At 36.4% G+C, this 26046-nt stretch overlaps 1 protein-coding gene across 4 annotated transcripts in view; it reads right to left on the reverse strand.

The window, feature by feature from the left end:
- LOC113906361 (complement factor H) overlaps positions 1-26046 on the reverse strand; it is a 385541-nt gene that overhangs the window by 23576 nt on the left and 335919 nt on the right. For all 4 annotated transcript variants that reach the window (XM_027564388.1, XM_027564387.1, XM_027564385.1 and 1 more), the window contains 7 exons: positions 21100-21282; positions 19043-19219; positions 14792-14968; positions 13721-13906; positions 13433-13612; positions 10874-11053; positions 5045-5227 (listed from right to left, as the gene is read on the reverse strand). In XM_027564388.1, coding sequence (XP_027420189.1) covers positions 5045-5227; positions 10874-11053; positions 13433-13612; positions 13721-13906; positions 14792-14968; positions 19043-19219; positions 21100-21282 — 1266 coding nt within the window. The remainder of the gene's footprint in view (positions 1-5044; positions 5228-10873; positions 11054-13432; positions 13613-13720; positions 13907-14791; positions 14969-19042; positions 19220-21099; positions 21283-26046) is intronic.

Below are 26046 nucleotides of genomic sequence, written 5' to 3' on the forward strand. Positions count from 1 at the left end.
TATTTCCAGTTTTTTAAGGAAACTCCACCCTGTTCTCCATAGTGGCTGTACTAGTTTGCATTCCCACCAACAGTGTAGGAGGGTTCCCTTTCCTCCACACCCTCTCCAACATTTATTATTTGTAGACTTTTAGATCGCAGCCATTCTGATTGGTGTGAAATGGTACCTCATAGTGGTCTTGATTTGCATTTCTCTGATAATGAGTGATGTTGAGCATCTTTTCATGTGTTTGTTAGCCATCTGTAGGTCTTCTTTGGAGAAATGTCTATTTAGTTCTTTGGCCTATTTTTTGATTGGGTCATTTATTTTTCTGGAGTTGAGCTGGAGGAGTTGCTTGTATATTTTTGAGATTAGTTGTTTGTCAGTTGCTTCATTTGCTATTATTTTCTCCCATTCTGAAGGCTGTCTTTTCACCTTGCTAATAGTTTCCTTTGATGTGCAGAAGCTTTTAAGGTTAATTAGATCCCATTTGCTTATTTTTGCTTTTATTTCCAATCTTCTGGGAGGTGGGTCATAGAGGATCCTGCTGTGATGTATGTCAGAGAGTGTTTTGCCTATGTTCTGCTCTAGGAGTTTTATAGTTTCTGGTCTTATGTTTAGATCTTTAATCCATTTTGAGTTTATTTTTGTGTATGGTGTTAGAAAGTGTTCTAGTTTCATTCTTTTCCAAGTGGTTGACCAGTTTTCCAAGCACCACTTGTTAAAGAGATTGTCTTTAACCCATTGTATATTCTTGCCTCCTTTGTCAAAGATAAGGTGTCCATATGTGCGTGGATTTATCTCTGGGCTTTCTATTTTGTTCCATTGATCTATATTTCTGTCTTTGTGCCAGTACCATACTGTCTTGATAACTATGGCTTTGTAGTAGAGCCTGAAGTCAGGTAGGTTGATTCCTCCAGTTCCATTCTTCTTTCTCAAGATCGCTTTGGCTATTCGAGGTTTTTTGTATTTCCATACAAATTGTGAAATTATTTGTTCTAGCTCTGTGAAGAATACTGTTGGTAGCTTGATAGGGATTGCATTGAATCTATAAATTGCTTTGGATAGTATACTCATTTTCACTATATTGATTCTTCCAGTCCATGAACATGGTATATTTCTCCATCTATTAGTGTCCTCTTTGATTTCTTTCACCAGTGTTTTATAGTTTTCTATATATAGGTCTTTAGTTTCTTTAGGTAGATATATTCCTAAGTATTTTATTCTTTCCATTGCAATGGTGAATGGAATTGTTTCCTTAATTTCTCTTTCTGTTTTCTCATTATTAGTGTATAGGAATGCAAGGGATTTCTGTGTGTTGATTTTATATCCTGCAACTTTACTATAATCATTGATTAGTTCTAGTAATTTTCTGGTGGAGTCCTTAGGGTTTTCTATGTAGAGGATCATGTCATCTGCAAACAGTGAGAGTTTTACTTCTTCTTTTCCAATTTGGATTCCTTTTATTTCTTTTTCTGCTCTGATTGCTGTGGCCAAAACTTCCAAAACTATGTTGAATAGTAATGGTGAAAGTGGGCACCCTTGTCTTGTTCCTGACTTTAGAGGAAATGCTTTCAATTTTTCCCCATTGAGGATAATGTTTGCTGTGGGTTTGTCATATATAGCTTTTATTATGTTGAGGTATGTTCCTTCTATTCCTGCTTTCTGGAGAGCTTTTATCATAAATGGGTGTTGAATTTTGTCAAAGGCTTTCTCTGCATCTATTGAGATAATCATATGGTTTTTATTAATCAATTTGTTAATGTGGTGTATTATATTGATTGATTTGCGGATATTGAAGAATCCTTGCATCCCTGGGATAAAGCCCACTTGGTCATGGTGTATGATCTTTTTAATGTGTAGTTGGATTCTGGTTGCTAGAATTTTGTTAAGGATTTTTGCATCTATGTTCATCAGTGATATTGGCCTGTAGTTTTCTTTTTTTGTGGGATCTTTGTCAGGTTTTGGTATTAGGGTGATGGTGGCCTCATAGAATGAGTTTGGAAGTGTACCTTCCTCTGCAATTTTCTGGAAGAGTTTGAGCAGGATGGGTGTTAGCTCTTCTCTAAATTTTTGGTAGAATTCAGCTGTGAAGCCGTCTGGACCTGGGCTTTTGTTTGCTGGAAGATTTTTGATTACAGTTTCAATTTCCGTGCTTGTGATGGGTCTGTTAAGATTTTCTATTTCTTCCTGGTCCAGTTTTGGAAAGTTGTACTTTTCTAAGAATTTGTCCATTTCTTCCACGTTGTCCATTTTATTGGCACATAATTGTTGATAGTAGTCTCTTATGATCCTTTGTATTTCTGTGTTGTCTGTTGTGATCTCTCCATTTTCATTTCTAATTTTATTGATTTGATTTTTTTTCCCTTTGTTTCTTGATGAGTCTGGCTAATGGTTTGTCAATTTTATTTATCCTTTCAAAGAACCAGCTTTTAGTTTTGTTGATTTTTGCTATGGTCTCTTTTGTTTCTTTTGCATTTATTTCTGCTCTAATTTTTAAGATTTCTTTCCTTCTACTACCCCTGGGGTTCTTCATTTCTTCCTTTTCTAGTTGCTTTAGGTGTAGAGTTAGGTTATTTATTTGACTTTTTTCTTGTTTCTTGAGGTGTGCCTGTATTGCTATGAACTTTCCCCTTAGGACTGCTTTTACTGTGTCCCACAGGTTTTGGGTTGTTGTGTTTTCATTTTTATTTGTTTCTATGCAAATTTTGATTTCTTTTTTTGATTTCTTCTGTGATTTGTTGGTTATTCAGCAGCGTGTTGTTCAGCCTCCATATGTTGGAATTTTTAATCATTTTTCTCCTGTAATTGAAATCTAATCTTACTGCATTGTGGTCAGAAAAGATGCTTGGAATCATTTCTATTTTTTTGAATTTACCAAGGCTAGCTTTATGGCCGACCCACCTCAAAACAGGGGACACATACAGACTGAAAGTGAAGTGCTGGAAAAAGATTTTCCATGCAAATAGGGACCAAAAGAAAGCAGGAGTAGCAATCAGATAAAATAGACTCATATCAGATAAAATAGACTTTAAAACAAAGGCTGTGAAGAGAGACAAAGAAGGTCACTACATAATGATCAAAGGATCAATCCAAGAAGAAGATATAACAATTATAAATATATATGCACCCAACATGGGAGTACCGCAGTATGTAAGACAAATGCTAACAAGTATGAAAGAGAAATTAACAATAACACAATAATAGTGGGAGACTTTAATACCCCACTCACACCTATGGATAGATCAACTAAACAGAAAATTAACAAGGAAACACAAACTTTAAATGATACAATAGACCAGTTAGACCTAATTGATATCTATAGGACATTTCATCCAAAAACAATGAATTTCACCTTTTTCTCAAGCGCACATGGAACCTTCTCCAGGATAGATCTCTCTCTATTTTAGATCCCCATAATGAGAATGGTACTGAAGTCGTCCCAGATGTCTGTTAACCTATCCTCATTTTATAAATTCTTTTTTCTTTTTCCTATGCTGTTTGGAAGTTTCCACTACTCTGTCTTACAGATCTCTGATCCATTCTTCTGAATCCTCTAATCTACTAGTGATTTTCTCTAGTGTATTTTTCATTTCAGCCGTTGTATCCTTCAGCACTGTTTAGTCCTTCTTTATATTTTCTTATTCGTAAAAGTCCGTTTTCATTCATTCTTCTCTAGAGTCCACTGAACATCTTTATGGTCATTACCTTGAATGCTTTATTGGGTAGATTGCTTAACTTTGTTTAGTGACTCTTCTGAGATTTTGTCTTATTCCTTCATTTGGAATGCATTTCTCTGTCTCCTGATTTTACCTAACTCTGTGTTTATTTCTAAGAGTTAGGTATATTCCTGATCTTAGAGAAGTGGTCTTTTGCAAAAGTCTATGGGGCCCAACAGAATGCTCCCCTCTGAAGGATGTGTTCAGCAGATCTAGATGCTATAGGGGTGCCCTTCTGTTGTGTCAATGCCAACTACTCTGGGTGCACTAGTAGGAAAGGATCCCACTTCCTCCCCAGGTGGCTGACAGACTGTGCCTCATGTGGTGGCTGCCAGCCCACTCATAGGCAGGATGAAGTGTTGATGGAGCTGGCTTCAGGGCCTAAGCGTACTTGAGCTGGTGATATCACACCCACGAGCAGGGTGACATGCAGGTGTAGCAGCTGTGGAGCCCAGTGGAGTCTGGGGTTGGTGCTGTCATGCTGGTGAGTTGTTAAGTCTCTGGTGCTATTAAGCTATGTATGTGTGTGTTAGGGAGAACTCTAAAGTGGTACTTGTCTCTCATGATGGCTGGCACCAGTATCTATGATCCCAATTGTCTTCTATCTCTCTAGAAGTTTCACAAAGATAAACAAATTAGTCTAACCCAAGCCTCTTTCCCATTGATGCCTCTTCACTGGGACACAGAGTATGGGAGATTTTGTATGCCTTTAAAGAACAGAAGAAACTCTGTTTCCTAAAGCCCTCTGGCTTTCTTGTGCACAAGTTACTCTGGCCTTCTAAGTCAGAATTTCTGGGGGCTTATTTTTCAGGACCATGACTCCCAGGCTGGGCAACCCAGTTGTGCCTTCATTCTTGTCCTTTGATCATTAAGAATAAAATTTGCATAAACATAAATTTTATCTGTTATTTGCACAGTAGACCAAGGAGTTTGTCTGCATTTCACATCAGAAGTGAAAGAGTGTTCATCAGTTCATAAACTGAAACTGTGATTTACTGTTTCAAGATAAATTGGAAGAGACAGAGAGGACTTCATCCTGCTGATCCATACAAAGATTGTGTGCATGCTCAGGCACTTAGTCATGTCCAACTCTTTGTGACCCAGTGGACTCTAGCCCAACAGGTTCCTCTGTCCATGGAATTTCCCAGGCAACAACGCTGGAGTGGGTTGTCACCCTCCTCCCCAGGGGATCTTCCCCATCCAGGGATCGAACCCGTATCTTCTGCATCTCTTGCGTTGCAAGAAGTTTCTTTACCACTGAGCCACCATGGAAGGATACAAAGCTTAGAGGAGTATTAATCTTCTTTAAAGAATATTTTAAACAAACTTATGCATGCACTACTTACCAATACATCGTGGGATTGACTGCCATCTCCCATCCTTGCACACAATTTCTTCTGCATCTTGAATTAAATAGTTTTCTTTACATAGAATTGATATTTTTTCTCCATCCTGATAATTCACTGTAGTTGTCATATCACAAGCATTGGGAACCTGAGGTGGAGGTGGGCATAGTTGTATTTTTGCTTCTGAAAATATTAAAATTAGATTTCTTGATTAAAAAGCATAAGTTCAAATATTAAAGGAAAATTTTTCAATAAACAGAAAGCCCTAATGTTATATCATAAATGATCAAATAATATGATACTCTGTAATTATACTCTTAAGCTTGTTTAGCACTTCAGTATATCACATTTGGTTCATTGTCTCATGATCTTAGTTTCTTCCTTTTATTCTTCCTGTGCTCAATCTTGCATGATTTATGTAAAACAGATTTTATTTTTTCTAACCTTTAGGATGCCCTAATTGAATTGCTCACTCAGTTATAGTTACTGAGGAAAAACTGCTATCAGGGTCTCTTTTTTTTTTTAGCAGATATTCATGATCAGATATATTGGACTTGGATTGAAGCCCTCACCAATTTTTCTACCATGGGAGTTGATTAGCCAGATAGAAACTACATTTAGTTAATAAACTATTAATTTGATGCTGATTCTTGAACAAGGTAAGAGTTAGATTGGTTCACTGGGATTTAGAGTGTATTGTTTACAGGTCAGTACTCTCCTGAAGGTACAGTTCACTAGCTTGCCTGCACTGTTAAACGATATATACACTGATGAATGCACCTTCTTTAATGGATTAGCAAGCCTGGCTTTCTCTACGTGACCAGAGGGTATAAAAGATCCCTCTGTAAACTGTGTCTGAGTCCATCAAGTAGAGATACCTCAAATATCCAATTCATAATCTGAAGACAAAACCTGTTCTGCTCAACTGAGGGAAGACTGCGTGAATACACCTGGAAGAATTTGGAGCCCTTTATGACCCCTTGGTTTTGCTTTCTCCTGTCATACTTCATTTCTATTTCATTAGAAACACTCTGCAAGTATAGGCTGGAAACTCATAAATCCTTTCAGGGAGCCAACATTTTGTATTAAATTCAGGGACATATTTGACTGAATATACTTTATTCATCATTAGTAATATCATCAGATCTTCTATTCTGATCTAAGTCAATAGGAGTATTTTTTGTGCTGTGTTGTGCTTAGTCACTCAGTAATGTCAGACTCTTTGCAACCCCATGGATTATAAACTGCCAGGCTCCTCTGTCCATGGGGATTCTGGATTCTCCAGGCAAGAATACTGGAGTGGGTTGCCTTGCCCTCCTCCAGTGGATCTTCCCAACACAGGAATAGAACCGAGGTCTCCTGGAACTCGGGTGGACTCTTTACCATCAGAGCCACCAGGGAAGACTTGGAATAGTTTATGTTTCATCACAAATATTTCTCTTATTTCTGTTTTAACTATTTTGACCTTTTTATCAATGTATTTTCAAGAATTTATTTTTTTTTATGTCTGATGTTTAAACATTTTTGTCCTAATAATTTTAATTTGTTAAGAGTCTTCCAAAAGTTAGTCTATACACTACATTTCCCCATAAACTGAATATTTTGCAAATCAGCTATTTATACTTTTTAGCTTATTATAAAAATTGACATTTTAATTTTAGTTTTCTTTTCCTTCTATGTTCTTTGGATGTATGTTCTTTTCTGGATTCTAGATTGTACTACCTATTACTTAATTCACTTTTTTGTAAATCAAGTTTTAATCTATACATATCTTTGTTTTTTCCTGTGTACCATAGATTCTAAAGTATACAGTTTTCATTTTACTTAATTTAACATATTTTCTGTCAGTAAATCACAGAAAAAAATTTTTTTTAATTTCCAAGTTTTGTGATATAGTTGAATAAGTTGTTTATCTAGCTTTCTTTTAATTTACAATTGCTTTTAATTTATAGAGAATAATTTGAGGACTCATTACATGAAATTGATGAGGAATTCTTTTATCACATGAAAATAATCAGGTGTTTTAAATTAATTAGCTATATTTCAATAAATTAATGTGGACTTCCAGAGAAGGCATATTATGAAAACTATGAAGACCTATTTTATAAATATTAAAAAGGTAATTCACAAAGACTAAGCCATTATAAATATATAATGTATCTAAGAATATATCAGAGTACATGAAGCAAAGATGGGCAGAACTGAAAGAAGAAATAGACAAATCCACAACCACTTGTTAGCAATTCTGAGAGCATTCCTACTCTGATGGATAGAACAACTAGAAAAAGCTATTTTAAGATATAGGTACATTTTAGAACACTATGAACAATGTTAACCTGATCTAGAAACTAGAATATGCATATACTTTATATGAAATGGAAACATCACAAAGATAGACAACATGCTGTGCAACAAAGAAAGAATAAAATTCAAAATATTAAAAATTTACAGACTGTGTTCTATGACAAGGGAATTAGATTAGAAATAAATAAGAATAAATTGTCTATGTAATCACTGATGATAATCATCAAATTGTGTACAGTAAATATATGCAGCTCTCTAGATAACAATCATACCACAGTATTACTGTTAATGGAGACTGAACTACTTAGAAATCCATAAATATGTGAGAATTAAACAACACATTTCTAAACAACTGTTACATCAAAGAAGCCACTATGAATATTAGACAATATTTCACATACAGTTCATTGAAAATAAAATTGATACATATTTATAAATTTTTGAGGCACAGGTAAAGCAATACTTAGAAGTAAAAAAAGGTAGTTTTACAGGCTTAGATTTCAAAAGCAGGATGGTTTGAATCAAGAGTAAAATTAAAATGAAGTGATCAGAAAAAAGGAAAATTAAGTCCACAAGAGAGAAAAAATTGAGAAAGATTAATAGAAAAGAGAAAACAGAAAATTAAGAAAGTTAAAAATCATGAACATTAACAACATACAAATTAGACACAAGAGGAAATGGAAGAAACTATGTGTGTTAAAAATGTTAATTTGAAAATGATAATTTTGAAAAACAAAACTCTATTCACAAAATAAAGGAGGGAAACAACTCTCAATACCAAAAATGAAAGAGGTGAGATTACCCAATATACTATAGGATTAAAAGAAAAATAGAATGTTATGTGACTATTAGAAATGATTTTACATCAATCAATTTCATAAGTTAGGTAAAATAGAGATATTTCTTGAAAAATGCAACAGTCACACAGTGATAAGACAATGTAGAAAATGTGAATAGCATACTCCCTATTAAAGAAACTGAATTCTTCATCAAGGGAATATTTCAAAGAAGCAAACTGCATATCAGATCTCACGTGTGCTCAGTCGTGTCCAACTCTCTGCAACCCTATGGACTGCAGCCTGCCAGGCTTCTCTGTCCATGGGATTCTGCAGGCAAGAATACTGAAGTGGGTAGCCATTCCCTTCTCCAGGGAATCTTCCCTACTCAGGGATTGAACCCGGGTCTCCTGAATTGCAGGCAGATTCTTTACTGTCTGAGCCCCCAGGGGAGCCTATTGGTATGTCTGGAAATATTGAAGCAGAAATAAATAGAGACATACCATGTTTATGAATTCAAAATTCAATATGGTAAAGAAGCCAATTGTCCACAATTCTTTTCTCATTACAAAGTCATCCCATTTGATATACAACCCAATATTTTATCAAAATATTATAAAGTAATTAACCTCCAATTAAAATAAATAAATTTATATTTAAAAAAAGTTTGTAAGTTTCCCCTGAAATTTCTATGTTCAAAACCAAAATAAATAAAGTTATTTTGAGTGAGAGGAACATACTTGGAGACTATTATCAGACTTTCAGCCTGCTAAAAAGCTAGTTACAAAGGTAATTTGGCAGCAGTGAAGATAGTTAAGTGACTAAATAGAAAGTTCAGAAATAAATCAACACTTTCCTGGTTAACTGATTTTTTCACTTCAATGGCTTTTCCACACATATTCTTAAAATAATTGACAATCCATCCATAAAAAATCAACTCCTACTTTATGCAATTCTCAAATGTTAACATGAGACAGATAACATACTTAAATATACTCACATAAAATTATAAAGTTTCTAGAAGAAACTGTAGAACATATGTACTTCACTACCCCTAAATGTTGCTTGCTTCTTTAAAGATGCAGTTGTGTAGCAAGCTCTTTTAATTTTATATTTGCTACTAATTTAGAATAATTTATAATCATGAATTCCTTGAAATTTTGGGGGAATTTCTTCATCATATGAAATAATAAATTGTTGTAATTTAACTATATTTAAAAAGCTAATATATATTTCCAGAAAAGGTACATGACAAAAATTAAGAAGTATTTTATAATTTAAAAAAAGTTAATTCACAAGGACCAAGCAATCATAAATATATAATGTATAATATACAATGCTGTGCTTAGTCACATCATGTGACTAAGTCATGTCATGTCTCACTCTTTGTGATCCCATGGTCTGCAACCTGCCAGGCTCCTCTGTCCTTGGGGCTTCTCCAGACAAGAATACTGGAGTGGGTTGCCTCCATGGGATCCTCACAACACAGGGATTGAACCCAGGTCCCCCCTACTGCAAGCAGATTATAGACTGATCTACCAGGGAAACTCAAGAATCCTGGAGTGGGCAGCCTAACTCTTCTCTAGGGGATATTCCTGATCTAGAAATTGAACTGGGGTCTCCTGCATGGCAGGCGGATTCTTTACCAGCACAACTTCCAGGGAAGCCCATAATATACAATGTACATTATGTATCAGCATGGCAGTTATTTAGAAGCTTGTTGTTTAATTCCTAAATAGTTATGTTTTTCTAAATAATTTATTCTTAATTAATACAGCTTTATTGTTGTATGATTTTTATATTTGGATCTTTATAAAAGGATGAATTATGAGGTGGAATATTAGACAGTAGATCTGGTTTTCTATTGATTTGAAGCTTCTTTCTAGATATTCTAGGCTTGTAGAAATTGGTAAACATATTGAGGATAGGGAGTCCAAAAGTCATAGAGTTGGAGAAGAGAAACACAGATATTAAAAGTGGAAAATTGAAATGAACCTATTCAATTGGAATTCATCATGTAAACATGACTCAAGACTTCTCAAGATAGTTAAACAAACAAGAGAAATAAATGACTGCTGCTGCTGCTGCTAAGTCGCTTCAGTCGTGTCTGACTCTGTGCGACCCCATAGATGGCAGCCCACCAGGCTCCCCTCCCTGGGATTCTCCAGGCAAGAACACCGGAGTGGGTTGCCATTTCCTTCTCCAATGCATGAAAGTGAAAAGTGAAAAGTGAAAGTGAAGTCGCTCAGTCGTGTCCGACTCCTAGCGACCCCATGGACTGAAGCCTTCCTGGCTCCTCCATCCATGGGATTTTCCAGGCAAGAGTGGGGTGCCATTGCCTTCTCCCAAAATAGATGACTAGATAGATACATAAATATATATAAATAGATACATAGATTGATACATATAGATATGTTGATAAATACATAATAGTTCAGCATAAACATAAGTACATGTATGTGTAATACACAAAATCAGAAACAATGGCTTTTCCATAGAAATGAGCACACCTACTGCCCAGATGTTAAAGTCACAAAGTCTCTGAGTTGTTTGTCACATAGCTGATTAAGGCACGTTATACAATTAATATTTAGACACATTATTTTGATTAGCTTCTAAATTACCTTGCAGATGGAAAATATTTGGAATGATAAATAGCTAAATTTCCTTGAAGGACACAAAGATACTACTTTTACAAGTTAGAGAGATATAGAATACATTTTTTAAAACATTATGGACAAGAGATTACCTTCTTTGCAGTCTACTTTAGGATCCCATTCTCCATTTATACAGATTGAGTGTTTGCGTTCTGATTTTCCTCGACATTGGTAACTTTTGTTGGTGTTATGGTCATATTCAATCTTATGTGCTGGTCTCCCCTCAGGTGGAAATAATGTTGACCCTTTACACTTCCTAAGTTCATCTGTTGCTATAAAATGAAAACATTCTCTTGAAAAGACTAATTCTAAAGAACCAAATAGCTTAATAACAAAAAATAGCTATGGAGTCAATAAAATAATGATGTGAGAATTTCTGCCTACAAATTGCACCAGCCAAGTTATTGCTGATCAAATTGCATGAGATGAAAAATTATACATGAGCCTGAGTCTTGTGTCCAGTTTTTGAAATTTCAGAGAAAATACCCATCCTAAAGATTTCTGCCTTTTTGACTGGAATATTTTTTAATGATCTACATAGCAAATAGCTATCATGTGAATAAATTTGGTCCCAAACTTGAAATCTGTGCAAATGTTCATAAATTTGCTTGTTGACCTTAAGCATCTCTACATTATTTTTAATTCACAATCTTAAAACAATAAAATAAAACAATTTTCTGTGGACTAAGCATACCAAGTTGCTACTTTATATACATTTTTTTTCAAGAAATAATATGAAACATAATAAGAAAACTACACCAAGGTATTTTGTATAGAATCTTAACTTTTAAGCAAATCTTTTACCTGACACCAAAAATAAACAAACACTTGAAATAAGAAGATGGGTACTTAAAGTTACAACCTATCTTGCATATACACTTGGAGTCTTTGAGCCACTATGTTATGTATCAGATCATTATAATGCAATATAAAGCCATGATAACAATTTTTTTCTAGCTCCAGGATAAGTTAAATATGGACTAAAAAAGCTTTATGTATATATATACCTATTTTATAAGTTCAGTGCAAGTGGAAGTTCTTTTTGAATTTGACAAAATATCTGTATAGATCTTTGGCAGTATATGTTAATGATTTGTTTATGATAAAGGTTTAGTGAAATGAATAAAATAAGGAAAAGTCGAGTAGATAGTCAAAGAAAAATGATGATATCAAAATAAAACTCTGAAAAAATAAAATAACAAGCTGAATTGAAAACACACTAAAGCCTTGAGAATTAGCCCTGTTTTTAAGTTTTGTTCAGGGTGTTGATGGACATAAAACCAGTAGTATTCTTCAAGGAATGGTGGCCAAAGGAAGATGTATACTCAAAAGGAGAAATAGTGGCTGCGGGCCTCATCCTATTATGGACTGATTTCTGGAAGGAAAGCAGACGTATTTTATTAGGAGAAAATAAGCATAGTAGGAAGAATGACAAGCTAGATTAGACAGAGTTACAAAATAAACCTCGAGAGAAGAAAACTGGAATAAGGTCTATTATAGCAAAGGGGGACTACATTAAACTGAATACAGGTAGAGGATTAACCTTTGCAAGGAAAACTCTGAGGTCAGAAGAGTAATAATTGAAGCAAACATTTTGGAATTAGGTATAATGAAAAGTTAAATGAGGTGAGGTCATTTGAGGAGATAGAAGAGGACAAAGATGAGGTTTGATCTTGAAGAATTGGCAATACCTAGGACAATAATGTGTTCATGAAAATGCAGGGATTAATAAGCAAAAAAAAAATTACTATTTAACTAAATAAACTCCCACTGAATGTCTCCCATCTGTCAATTGGTCTTTTGACATGGGTCTTTTGACATACTGTCGGCAAAGAAAACAGCTATCAGTCCCTGCCCTCACTCAGGGCCTAAACCTAAGCCATACCTTCTTCTTGGAATAATTAATGACTAGAAGTATAATGAGTTAATAGGCCTGGAAATCCAGGGCTGTCTTTGAATGCAGAGCCCAGGAAAACTCCAGGAAAAAGTCTATTCCAATAGAAAAAATGAAAGAAGGCAGCTAACATTGATTCTCTTGGTCAGTCATCAAAGACTTGATCATCCAAAAGTCAGGATGAGTCTCTTACAGGGAAATGCATCAGGGCAGGTTCCTGGCCCCACCCCAAGTGCCTCCCATGACAGAGTTACCTACTAACAGGGAGGGCTGGAGCCCACCCTCCCCAACACAGTAAATTCCCTTTGCAGAATTTGAAACAGATAGAGAAATTATCATTGTTAGAAGCTTGAGAGGAAAGATTCCTACAGAAATGTATCAAATGGGTATTTTCCTCAACTATAATTCCTGGTTTCCAATGTTCTAAAAGAAAGAGTACCATATAAAAGCAAAAATGGCATTTCTGCAATGATAGTTGTATTTTCCTGGTAACTAGTACTCCCATTTTAATCACATGAGTATCTGTCAGTAACATTTAGTTTCACACTTGTCAAGATAAACAATGTCCATATCAGGACAGAAAGATGGATAAAATTCTATTGCTAGTTTATATTTTTCCTCTTTAGACACATATTGGACTATAAAAATCAAATGTTTGGGGTCATTATATTTTAAGATCTGACATTCTCAAGGATACTCTAAATTTCAACAGAATGGCTGCAAATACTAAAGGTCAATTTGAGATGTGTATTCTGACCAATGCACTGAGGAGGCTGGGTCCACTCTCCACTAATACACGTGATAAATCTGGGTCCAATCATTGTAAATGCTTCTCTGCAACTGAACTCAACCAAGTCTCCATGGTGATAGGGAGGGACAGAAGGCTTGACATCGCCGTGATCAAGGTCCGGTATATTTCCACAGGTACGCTCCTCCTCTGAAAATCCACAAATATATTTGTCTTTAAAATATTATTTAAATGTGTATATGGATACAAATAAGAGTAATGATTTACCTTGAAATATTACTACTTTTAATACATTACCAATACACACAGGTAAAGCTGTCCATTCTCCATCAACACACTGAATTTTATGAGAACCCTTCATCAGAAATTTGGGGTTGCAAGCATATTCCACAACCTCATTGTGTGCATATTCTTCTTTGTGTATTTCTTTCCTTTTCCCATTAGGAAGTTCAGGAGGTAGAGCACAGGACTTTACTTTCTTTACTGTAGAAATATTGCATAAATTATGGTAACATTGTGTCTTATAACTGAAAAATCCAGCTAATGCAGAAATGGATTTCTCTAAATGATCTTTTATTTGTTATATAATTTATTTTAGCATTCTTAAACGATGAAAAAAGAATAGTGTTTACTGATTCTGTTACTCATCTTGAACTAGTATATTGAAGTCTATGTATGCTCAGAAAGCATGTTCATTATCCAGACATGTTAAATAAATATGCAAACCAGTTACTCAATCTGGGAGTATAAATTACAGCAATACTTTTATTCCACAGAAATACTGTGTGAAAACTTTTTGAAAAAAATATCATTTGAGAGAAGCATTTGAAAAGTTTAACTTTGATTCATATGATTTGATACATGTGACTGAACTGATTTTAAGTTACTTGAACACTCTTTAGATATACTTGAGGATACTAGATGCCCACAGTATATAAACTCTCCAATATTAATGGTGGAATTGCAGGAAAAAGGAAAACTAACAAGAAATCCTGCCAGTGTCAGGTTCCTCATGCATTTATGTGGATTCTCCACCACATATTTCAAGAAGCACCTGGAGTTTAATTTCTTAAAGAAGGAAAACTGAGGTATACCCAGCACATATCCTTGGTGGGTCATTCAGTCGTATCCGACTCTGTGTAACCCCATAGACAGCAGCCCACCACGCTTCTCTGTCCCCGGGATTATCCAGGCAAGAATACTGGAGTGGGTTGCCGTTTCCTTCTCCACCTTGGTGGGTATATCTCTGCCTTAATGCATTAGACTATAGATGCACTGGAAGTGGACAGAAAATTAAGGGAGGGAAATAAAAAGGTTGATATCTGAAATCCCAACTCTTGCTCCAACAACTGTCAGATAAATATTTACCTTTACACGTTGGAAGTTTAGGGGACCATCCAAAGTGGTAGCACTGAACTGAATCTGCTCCAACCATAATACGGCCTTGACTGCAGGAGAATTTCAGCACATCTCCAACTTTATATGTTTCTTTCCTGGGATAAGCATTTAAGTATGGATCCATTTCAGGAATACTGCATTCTCTTTCTATCAAAAAAGATAAATAATTGAGTGAGAATATTTAACCATTGCAAAATAAATATTATTTGTGTAACATAAAACGAGGTGCTGGATACTGCATACACAGAACACACATTAATGCTCTTCCTTGAAAAACATTACATGTTAGGTTTTATACATCCTCTGCACTCATCTGGGATTTTGAGAAATATTAAGGTATTGAGTAGCAACATATATGCCTGATAATTTATTTGTAAAGTCAACTTGTTAATACTGGATCTGATTTTATCACTGACATTTACAAAATATAATGCTACTTTTTTGGTCTCAAAATGTAGAAATATTCTCTCAGAATAAAAAATACACAATTTTAAAACTGAATACAAATGAAAAAATGGTATTATAAAAAATATACCTGGGAAACTAGAACACACAAGAGAGACATTTCTCTTATATTTGAGTTACAGGTACTTTAAAAATCACTTAATTTTATCTACAAGTATAGAAATCAAACTGAAACATGAAACAAAATGAGTAAACATGTTCAAGGTCACATAGGCATATTCTAGGTGTCTTGATTATGTATATGACAACACAAACATCTAATCTTATTGTACCTATAAATGAGCTTAACTATTAATATATGTTTAATTATTCTGATTCATTTTAAAAATGTATAAACTTATCATTGAAAATGTGTAAAATCTATGAAATTTGTGACATTGCTGTGTGTGGATTAGTCGCTCCCTTGTGTCTGACCCTTTGTGACCCCATGGAGTATAGCTGGCCAGGCTCTCTGCCCATGGAATTCTCCGGGCAAGAATACTGGAGTGGGTAGTCATTCCCTTCTCTAGGGGATCTTCCTAACCAAGGGATCAAACCCAGGTCTCCCGCATTGTAGGCAGGTTCTTTACCATCTGAGCCACCAGGGATTGCTACATATTATCAAAAATTTCATTATTCTTTATTTGGAATCTTCCTATTGCTAAATCATTTTTAAACTTCTCAATTGGAATTTAAGAATTAGAATCTCACCAAAAAGTAGAATCATACTATCTAAAATTCTTCAAACATTATCATAAAATTATACATAAGCTAACTAGTTTTACAAGTAATGCCCCCTCCCCCCAAAATCAATAAGTTTGTTTCTGCTTTTTTGTTGTTGTTGTTTGTTTCTGTTTCTGCTTTTTTTTAATGTTGAGTTTTGTAGCTTAGATGAGAGGTTACTATTGATGAGAATCATTGGGTTTCCTTTCCTAAAATTCTATTCCAAACTTCCACATAGCAATACTTCTGTTGGTATGTGACTTTGTTTACATATTTTATGTTTATCTTATGTAAAATTCCTATTTTATCATACTGTGTTAAATATTGCTTTAACAACAACAAAAAGGTCTTGGCATTAGGCTGTTTTCCAACTGCTGTCTTCCAATAGAGTGACTGTAAGAAAGACATGATCATGTTAAAAGCCTTTCCCTTTACTTAGAATTGTTAGTAGCTCAGTTGTGTCCATCTCTTTGTGATTCCCTGACTGCAGCTCGCCAAAATTCCATGGAATTCTTCAGGCAAAAATATTGCAGTGGGTTGCCATTCCCTTCTCTAAGGGATCTTCCTAACCCAGGGATCCAATCCAGGTCTCCCGCAATGCAAGTGGATATTTTACTGTCAGGTGGCTCAGAAATTTTGAAAGTGAAATTGTAGTCTCTCAGGTATGTCTCTTTTTGACCCTATGGATTATAGCCCACCAGACTCCTCTGTCTGTGGAATTCTTCAGGCAAGAATACTGCAGAGGGTTGCCATTCCCTTCTCCAAGAGATCTTCCTGATCCAGGGATTGAACCCAAGTCTCCTGCATTGCAGGCAGATTCTTTACCATCTGATCTTTTTAAAATAAGCCAATTGCTTTGCTGCCACAGCTGCCGCAAAGGCGTGTGCCTCTGCTGACGAATGGTTTCCAGGCTTTCTTTGCATAGACGTCTTCCTACATAAACTTGACCCGCAGTCCCTCCTACTTTCTAAGCACTTGGATTCTTTTGTTCTTAGAATACACTTATTGGATTAATATAATAGAAATATTTTTACTTTTTGGTTCATTATTTGCCTTAATTCATCTTTTTATTTTTCTCATACTGGCATGAAAGCTCTTGAAAGACATACCACTGTCCCCCACTGTATTCTTCACAATTACTCTTAGGCAACTTCTGGCATATATTAGGTGCTTGCTGACAGCCTGAAAGTGAAATTTGGGCTCTGGACACTGTTGAACAAGCCTGGCCTGTTCCTCTAACAAGCTTCCCCTGTGTGTCTATCTGAAATCTCTATCCTGAACCTCTTGTTCTCTGTCACAACCAAGCCTTTTCAAAGAGTTATGTCCACATGCTGTATTGCATTTCTTACTAATAATTTATTTAGCCGGTTCTAAGTAGGTTTTCCCCTGTCTACTCCATCTGAAACTGTCTCTCTCACAATTAATGTTGGCACCACATTTTTAGTCTTTTAACCTGGCTTATTAACTGAATTAGAAGTATTCATTAGTGTAACTATTCTAATGTAATTAGTTTACAATTTCCTTGATTAAACTGTATGGCAGGCATTATGACAAGTGTATATGAATAATTTATTTTAATAACTAAAAGATCTTTTGAAATAGTAGAACATTTGTAGATATTAAATCATTTTACAGACTCAGAGGAGTGAATAAACCTTCAAATAGGTTGTTGCCCTTAGATTCATACTTAGCAAATCGGTGGAATTGGATATAGAACCATTTCAGGCTGATTCCATAGAAATTACTATTAGTCAGTTTATTATCCCTTGCTCTTAAATCATTTTACTCTGTCCAATCTATGCAACATTCATTCTGACATTTTTTTCTCCTAAATTCTCTGGGTCCTCCTTTCTTTCTGTCCACTTTGCCATCTATTCTTCTGTCAGACACCTCAGTGTTGGAAGCTTCAGGACTCAGTCTTGAGCTGTCTTCTATTTTCATTCTACATTCTTTTCTAATCTGATGTCATAATTTAGAGAGTGATAATCTCATGTGGGTATCTCCTGCTTAAACCTATGCATTCAACACTACAGTTGATGTATCCAATGTTTATGGTCCCCATTGGCCCAACCACAATGTGTTCAGGTCAAAGTTGTGATGCTCTTGCAAGAGTGTTCTTTCTCCTGCCAGTACCACGTACAAAGTCATTTCCATTTGCTTGCTTGCTTATGAGAAAATGGTATTCAAAACATGAGTCCCTTCAACTTTTGCTCTTTCTGACAACCAACATTTAGCAACATTATGTGCATTTATTACCAGGAGAATATATCCCAAATCTATTCTCTGCTCTGAATCACTTCAGCCAAGAATTTATCTAATCCCCACACTTTTTCACCCCACATGGTTTCTTGAATCTTCTCTTGTCCATCATAAGCACAGCATACAGAAAAATCCACAAATGGCCTTCAAAAATCCAAATAAAATTATATCATTCCTTTTCTTAAAATTCCCTATGGCTTTTCATGAATCATAAAATCAATCAATGTTATTTGCCTTGAAATAACCCAGCTCATCTTTCCTTTGCCTCATATCAGCTTTAGCTCATTAAATCCTCTCTCATTCAGTAGAATCCGCCCACCTTCATATTTTCCAAATATTACCTTGCTGCCAAAGTTTGCACATAACTCTTCCCTTGACTTGGGACACTCAACATCCACTCAGCTTACCAGAGACTGAAGCCCTATTTTCAACCCTGGAAAAAACACATCTGATTGGCAAAATAAAAGAGATCCATGTCATTGTCCTCAGAACTTGTCCAAGTCAGAAAATAAAAAGCACCTGTCAAAACCTGCAGAAGTTAACATTCAAGGTAGGAGGTATAAGCAGACACTTACAAGCAAATACTTGAACAGGTTGCAAGACCCCTGTCATTTTGTATTGAGTGAGTCATTGGACTTTAAAACTTCCCCTCCTTCCAGTTTACATTAAAGTAGAAGGAAGCATCATTCCTTAAAGATGATTCTAGATCTGTGTAATTTGGTACAAATAAAACACTTCTGACAATTACTGTTAAATTTTGCTTATCTCTAAGAACATCTGGAAAAGAGTGCTTACCATAGCATGCAGCTTTATCAGACCAGCCGTCTTGACCACATACTATGGAGCCTGTGGTACGTCCATCTCGGTTCTCATACCCATCAACACATTCGTAGTCCAGCCTGTCGTTCAGCCTGAACCACATGCCATCACTTTTGACTCTGGCCTTCTCAAATACTGGCCTGTCACAGGATTCTAAGGGATAATGGGATTTTGATTTTATTTCTAATATTATTTAGTGGGCAATTTGATTGAGTTTCATCTCAAGGGAAAAGGGCTTCACCAATTAGTATGTACAAATCATAAAAAATTAGCCAACCATGCCAGTGATATATCACTGTCCTGAAATAATTACTCAAAGTGAAAACAAGTGTATTTTTATGCAACATTTTTCTCAACACTTAATGTTCCTGAATTATTTACGTTATGAACATGTTCCTCAGTTGCTGTACTTGTGCATTTTTTTCCAAAGCTAGTATTAAAATAAGCCATTACAGAAGTATTATACTATTTTCATAACAGCATTTTCCTAATTAATATGCCCAATTAATTAGCAGTTGTGACATATTTGCCAGAGAAAACTTCAATGAAAAGAAGTAATTTTCAAAAGGCAAGTTAATTTTTTAAAGATGCTATAAAATTTTTAAAATTCACATGCTGATTTTCCTTTTCCAACTATATCTCTAATGGTTGTATATTATTTTATACTTATCGAGGTTGAATACAGACATAATTTTATTATTTATAGCTATTTATAAGAAAATATGTTAACAAACAATCTGTTTTCACTAACACCATGCTGCTGCTGCTGCTAAGTCGCTCCAGTCGTGTCCAACTCTGTGCGACCCCATAGACGGCAGCCCACCAGGCTCCCCCGTCCCTAGGATTCTCCAAGCAAGAACACTGGAGTGGGTTGCCATTTCCTTCTCCAATGCAAGAAAGTGAAAAGTGAAAGTGAAGTCGCTCAGTCATGTCCGACTCCTAGCGATCCCACGGACTGCAGCCCACCAGGCTCCTCCATCCAGGGGATTTTCCAGGCAAGAGTACTGGAGTGGGGTGCCACTGCCTTCTCCTCACTAACACCATAGACTGATGTTAATAGTTTAAATAATTTACTTCAAACTTCATAATGTATTAAAGCAAAATTATACTAGTAAAATATAATAACAGAGATATTTTTCATAAAAGAGTGTTAGAATGGAAAACTGTCATATATTAAAATAAAATAAGTTTGATATGTGAACTTTTTTCATTTTGAGGGTGTAGTGCCTGTAGCAAGTATAGACACTGGGAAAAATAAAATGAAAACAGTAGAAAGGGATATTATAAATACCCACTTCACCTAAAGTGAATATGTAAAATATCACTTCAAAAATATCAGTGTGTAGCTTTGGGATGAATAAAACAAACTCATTAATTGTTCTTAGAAAATCTTCATAAACATCTATGTGTTGCTACAAGAAAAACCTTCAGCACAGCAGAATTTGGTCCTGTCTAGAAGTGTTTCTCTGTCTCCACTAACTAGATGTTTATGAAGATTTCCTAAGAGAGAATTTTTCACAAGGATATCTATCCTAGAGACTCAAACATGAATTATATATCATATTATTTGAAGTTTATGCACTATGGCCTCACATCTTTGCTTAAAAACATAACTTTTAGGCTTAGGAGCAGAGACTCTGGCTTAAGAGTCCCCTAAAATAAAAGCAGATGCAATCAGCACAAAGGTCTCAACTGAAAATAAATGAATTTATCCTGGAAGAGAGGTAAGGCTCTTAGCAAAATTAGATTTTAGTCACAGGATGTTTTAAAGTGACAAAACGTTGAACTAAATAGTACAATGATATTCTACTCCACTAGTAATTAATCATTAAAGGCAAAAAAAAAAAAGATACATTTTTCAAAGCTTTGTAATTGATCTTTTCAAATACAGCCATGGAACCACAAAACACTTCATATGACCCTGCCCCAGCAAAAAAATTAAAAAAAGAAAGAAAAAAGGACAAAAGAACAAAGTTAATACTTCTGTATAGTTATCATCAAGATAAAGAATACTAAGATAATGAATTACTTACTAATGCATACAGGTTGAGCTGACCATCCATTTTTCAGACATGTAATTAACCCTGATGTCTTACCATCTGCTGTTACATATCCTGGTTTACACTTATATTCTGTTTGTTTATTTAGGGGATATGTAAAGGTAGATTCAGACAAAAATCCATTCTCAATCCTTATATTGGATTTTGAACATGTTTCTAAAAGGGAGAAAGCATAAAGAAAAGGTAAGCATATATTTGATACACATTTCATAAGGACCCAAATAAGGTAATGATACAAAAAAGGGGAGTCACTTATGACTATAAACCAAGAAAACTTCTAATCATTTAAGGTCGTGTGTAAGAGAAAAAAAAAAAAAACAAAACTATGAGTTTCCAAAGATATTAAACCAAAACACTTGATTTCTGTTTTCTATAACAAAGCAAGATTTAAAATACTCCAAATTCCTTCTAGGAAATTATTAGAAATCTGTTTGTCTAAAGGATCTGGAATCCCACAGCACGTCAGAAATCTTTTAGCAATGGGTTTCCTTTCCTGGGACTTGTTGAAAGTATTGTCTAGTCTGGATCTCTTACACAACCCAGAACACAGATCAGGTGACGATCACAGAATCTTCCACCATTGTTACCCCAGCCTTTGTCTCTGAGAATTTGAAATGCTGTCATCAAAACTGGGTGCTTAAAGCCATATCAGTACATGGAGTTCAACGAAGATGACAAAGATGAATACATCCATTCATTTTACTAAGGACAAAATATTGATCCTTCAAACCATGAATAACTAAACTTGGAAAACTACAATTCTGTCACCTACTAGACATCTTCATAGAATTCAGCTAATTTTTTTAGTACTTCACGGATAAAGAAGAAATCAAAAGAGAAAACTGAATATTTTGAATTGAATGAAAATAAAACCATGATAATTAAAGTCTTATATGATTTATGAGATACACAAAAGTGTGCTGAGGGGAATTTTAAAATTACATAGCAATAATAGTAATGATAAAGATGAAAATCAATAATTGCTTTTCCTTAAAACTGAAAATAGAAAAGCAAACAAGCCCAACACATACAATTTGGAAACACTGCAGTGATATTAGTAAGAGAGTGGAATAGGCCATCTTGACCTCTCCTTCCCTCCACAGACACACTGAATTAACAACTATGTGTGTATCAGCGCCTTCGATTCAAAATAGAAACAGTAGATGAGAAGTTCTGCATTCAAGGCAAGTGAGAAAATGCCAAAATCCTAAGTGGCAGGGAAAACTAAGACACATTCCTGCAATAAAATCCATGCAGCAGAGGACCATACAATTTGAAGGGAACACTCAACTCCCAGCTTCTCCTGGAGGAGCAAGGAGTTTGATCCACAATCTAGATTTCTGATTTTGCAAATGCTAGTCCAGGGTCCAGCTTCCAATTTACCTGCCTCTGGGAGGCCTAGGATTTCCAATCTCCTAGGATAACAGAAATGAAGGGGCAGTTATGAATCTGTACCAGCACTTCTCACAGGTCTTCCCTTAGCTTAATGAAGAGTGAGCAACTCCCAGTTTCTCCATGGAAGGAATGAGATAGCACATCTGGACACTCATCTTTTCCAGCTCTGCCTGAGGAATTGGCTTCTAACTAACCTGTCCTTGAGAGCTGATGAAACCCAAAATTTGCATTTGTGCCTGGGGACTACAGAGAGCTAAATCATGGTGCAGAAGGCACAGGGTTTGAAGTAGCATGCAGGCATTTGCCACAGCTCCTCTCCCCAGTTCAGTGCACAGTGAGCTAGGTGATAAACTCCAATTGCCTGTTTCACCAAGTATTCTGACTTGTAGATCACTGCATACTCTCAAATCCTGGAGAAGGCTGACTACAAACTCAGAAGTTTGGATGAGCAGAGAGGTTAGAGAGGTAACCAAAATTCTGGCCAAGCTGATTGAAAAGGCTGAATTTTGGAAAGGTTCTACTACTGAGGCCAATCTGTGAAGACTAGGACAAGTGGATGTTTAGTCTAATGCACAGATATCAACACAGAGAGTCAAGAAAAATGATCAACTGAGAAGTATGTTCAAATGAGAATAACAAGATATCCATTGCTTTTTATCCTGACCCAACAACAGAAGTTTGACACCGCCCACAGCAATCCTGACTTGGAGTGAGGTGTGGGCTCTATACCATACACTGAGATCCACGATGGCGGAAGAGTACATCTCTCTCCACGGATACATCAGGAATACACCTCCAGACACAGAAGATCTTGCAGAACGCCAGCTGAGAACCTGACCGCTGGAAAAGAATATATAGAACCAGGCAACATTCAGCAGGACAAAGGAAGCAGGGCAAAAAAAGAGGACAGTGAGTAGAACTGGATCTGCATCTGGGGTTGGGAACTGAAGCAGGGACAGAGCTGCATGGGAGGGCAAATGTTTGCGACAGAGGTGAAGCACTGAGACTGTTGGAGAGTGAAGCAGCTGACCAGTGAGAGTCTGAATGGAATGAGGATCACACAGACAATCCTTGCCACAGCTGTACCTACACCAGACAGGGATGCAAGTCCCCTAGAAAGTGCTTCAGGCTGGAGATGGAACATAGCGATTGGATTGACTGAAGGGAGATGGTGTGAAGGAACCTGAGAGAGGAGAGCGCAGTGGGAACTGAGCAAAGCCAGCTAACCTGGAGGCAGGGTGATACTGCTGAGTCACACACTGAGGGTGCAGCCATCTCTATAGCCTCTCTCTCTGCACATATCAGCACCAGACAGCTGAAACAACACAGGGAGGGTGGCCCTTTAAGGACCTGAAGTGCAAAGTAACACAGAAGGACTCCAGCCAGGGTGATCTTTAAGTCCCTGATACGATGAACAACAGACAGTGACCCCAAGTGGGGGGCCTGTAAGCGCCTGAAGGGGTCAAGCAACAGAGAAGGACCAGCCAAAGAGGCCCTCTGATGGCCAGGTGCCAGAAGCTAGGAAACGACTCTAATAGGACCATCGCTTCTACAGCTGAGTCAGTTGGTTTCCCTGCATGCTTGGCACTGCCAGGGTTCCCAAAATTCAAGCAGCTGTGTCACCTCCATGCTCAATCCTCACTGGGCAGAGCTGTCAGAAGCTAGAAAAATCCCTAATAGTCACATACCTCCTGTGACAATAGCCACAGCTAAGTATCCGGTGTTTTCATGGTCCCCATTATCCAAGCTCCTGTGTCACTCCCTAGCTCAATCCCACAAAGACAGAGTAACCAGAGGCTACAAAAACCCTAAGGGCATCATATTTCCTGCTTTCCTACCCAGTGGCTCCCCTTAGTACCTGGTACTGCCAGGGCTCCTGCAATCCAAGCAACTGCACCACCTCCACATTCAGTCCTCCCTGGGGCACACCCAAGTCCTCCAGGGAAGCCTCAGGAGTAAACTCCTGTGGACGAGTCACATGCAAAGGTGGAGATAAAACCACAAGTGAAATCCAGGGGCAGGTGTCTAAGGAATAGAACCAAAACATTCCCACCAGTGGTACAAGCTGAAGATTGAATCCGCATAATCACCTGGCAGACTTTGTATCTACGGAATATATAAAGGACAATGAGAGTTCCTACAAAAGAAAACACACTGGCACTGGCAGATGTGGACATCAGAGCAAGAACATGCAAGAGTAGGACCAGATCAGAGTCTGAGCTGCGGCCACAACAGGTAAGAGACCAGCCCAGAACTGGAGGGCATCCTAGGGAGGTGAGGTAGACTGTTACTCACATTGAGGAAAAGGATGCTGACAGATGATCCAAGAAAAATATTTATTATTCTTATATTTTAATTTATTTAGTAGTTGCTACTGGGTTTTTTAATTTTTACTTGTTTTTTGCTCTCTGTTGTTGTAGCTGTTGATTTTAATACTACAATTAAATCTATTTACACTTTTGAGAAAATTTTTTAACCACACATTTAATTTCCTTTAAATACTTCTGCCTCTACATTGGTCTTTTGTGGTTTTGAGGGTTGTTTTCCTCTTTAATTTTCAAAGCTTTAAAAAAATTATTATCACTATTTTTCCACATATATTCTTTTGCTTGCTTTTCTTATTCTTTTTCTGTTGTTGTTTTTCTTTAATATATGTAAAACTTCTTTGTCTACCTCTATTTAAATTTGCTTTTCTAGCCTTTCTTTCTTTTTTCCTTTTCTCACTTTTCCTCATTATGTTCATTAGTCTGTTTGCTTTAGTTGTTTTATTCCCCAGTTGACCTATGGCTTTGGTTTTGTTTTCCAGTTTACGCTTTTAGTCAGATTTGTTAATAACTAGTTGATATCATTCTTACTTTCCTATGCTCACTGAATCAATCTCTTCTACTTTTTTTTTTTTTCACTGTTTTGGTTTTGTTTATGTGTGTATATTTCCCATGTTTTTGTTAGTACTTGCCTGATTTTGTATCTGCCATTTGTCTGAGGTTTGTAGTCCATTTCTTGTTTTACTGTGTTTGTTTTATCCCCTTTAATGCCATTACAAACCACCTGTGGTATCTCACTTCCCTGGCCAGAGATCAGGCCCAGAGCCTTTGCAGTGGGAGCACTGACAGACTCTAGCCTGCCATAAAACTCCTAACCCCAGGGAGTATTTATTAGTGAGAAGTCCCATAAAGGCCTCCACTTGTCTACACCTGGCATCACCCAACTGCCAGCAGCACCCAGTGTAGGATGCCTCACCCAAACAACAAACAAGATAAAAACACAAACCCAGTCATCAGTAAACAGGATTGCCACCTCATACAGCCCTGCCCATCAGAAGGAAAAAAAAAAAAAAACTTACTCCTTTCACCAGAGTACAAACAAAGGTCACACCAAAAAGAAGCCTACACAAACCACTGGCACAACCTTACACAGCAAGGGCAGAAACCAAAAGGAAGGAGGAATTCGACCTGAAAGCCTGAGAAAAGGAGACATCAAATGCAACAAAGAAAAAAAGAAAAAAAAGAAAAGGTACAAAAAATA

The sequence above is a fragment of the Bos indicus x Bos taurus genome, chromosome 16 (genome assembly GCF_003369695.1).
Source record: "Bos indicus x Bos taurus breed Angus x Brahman F1 hybrid chromosome 16, Bos_hybrid_MaternalHap_v2.0, whole genome shotgun sequence".
Taxonomy (NCBI): Eukaryota; Metazoa; Chordata; class Mammalia; order Artiodactyla; family Bovidae; genus Bos; species Bos indicus x Bos taurus.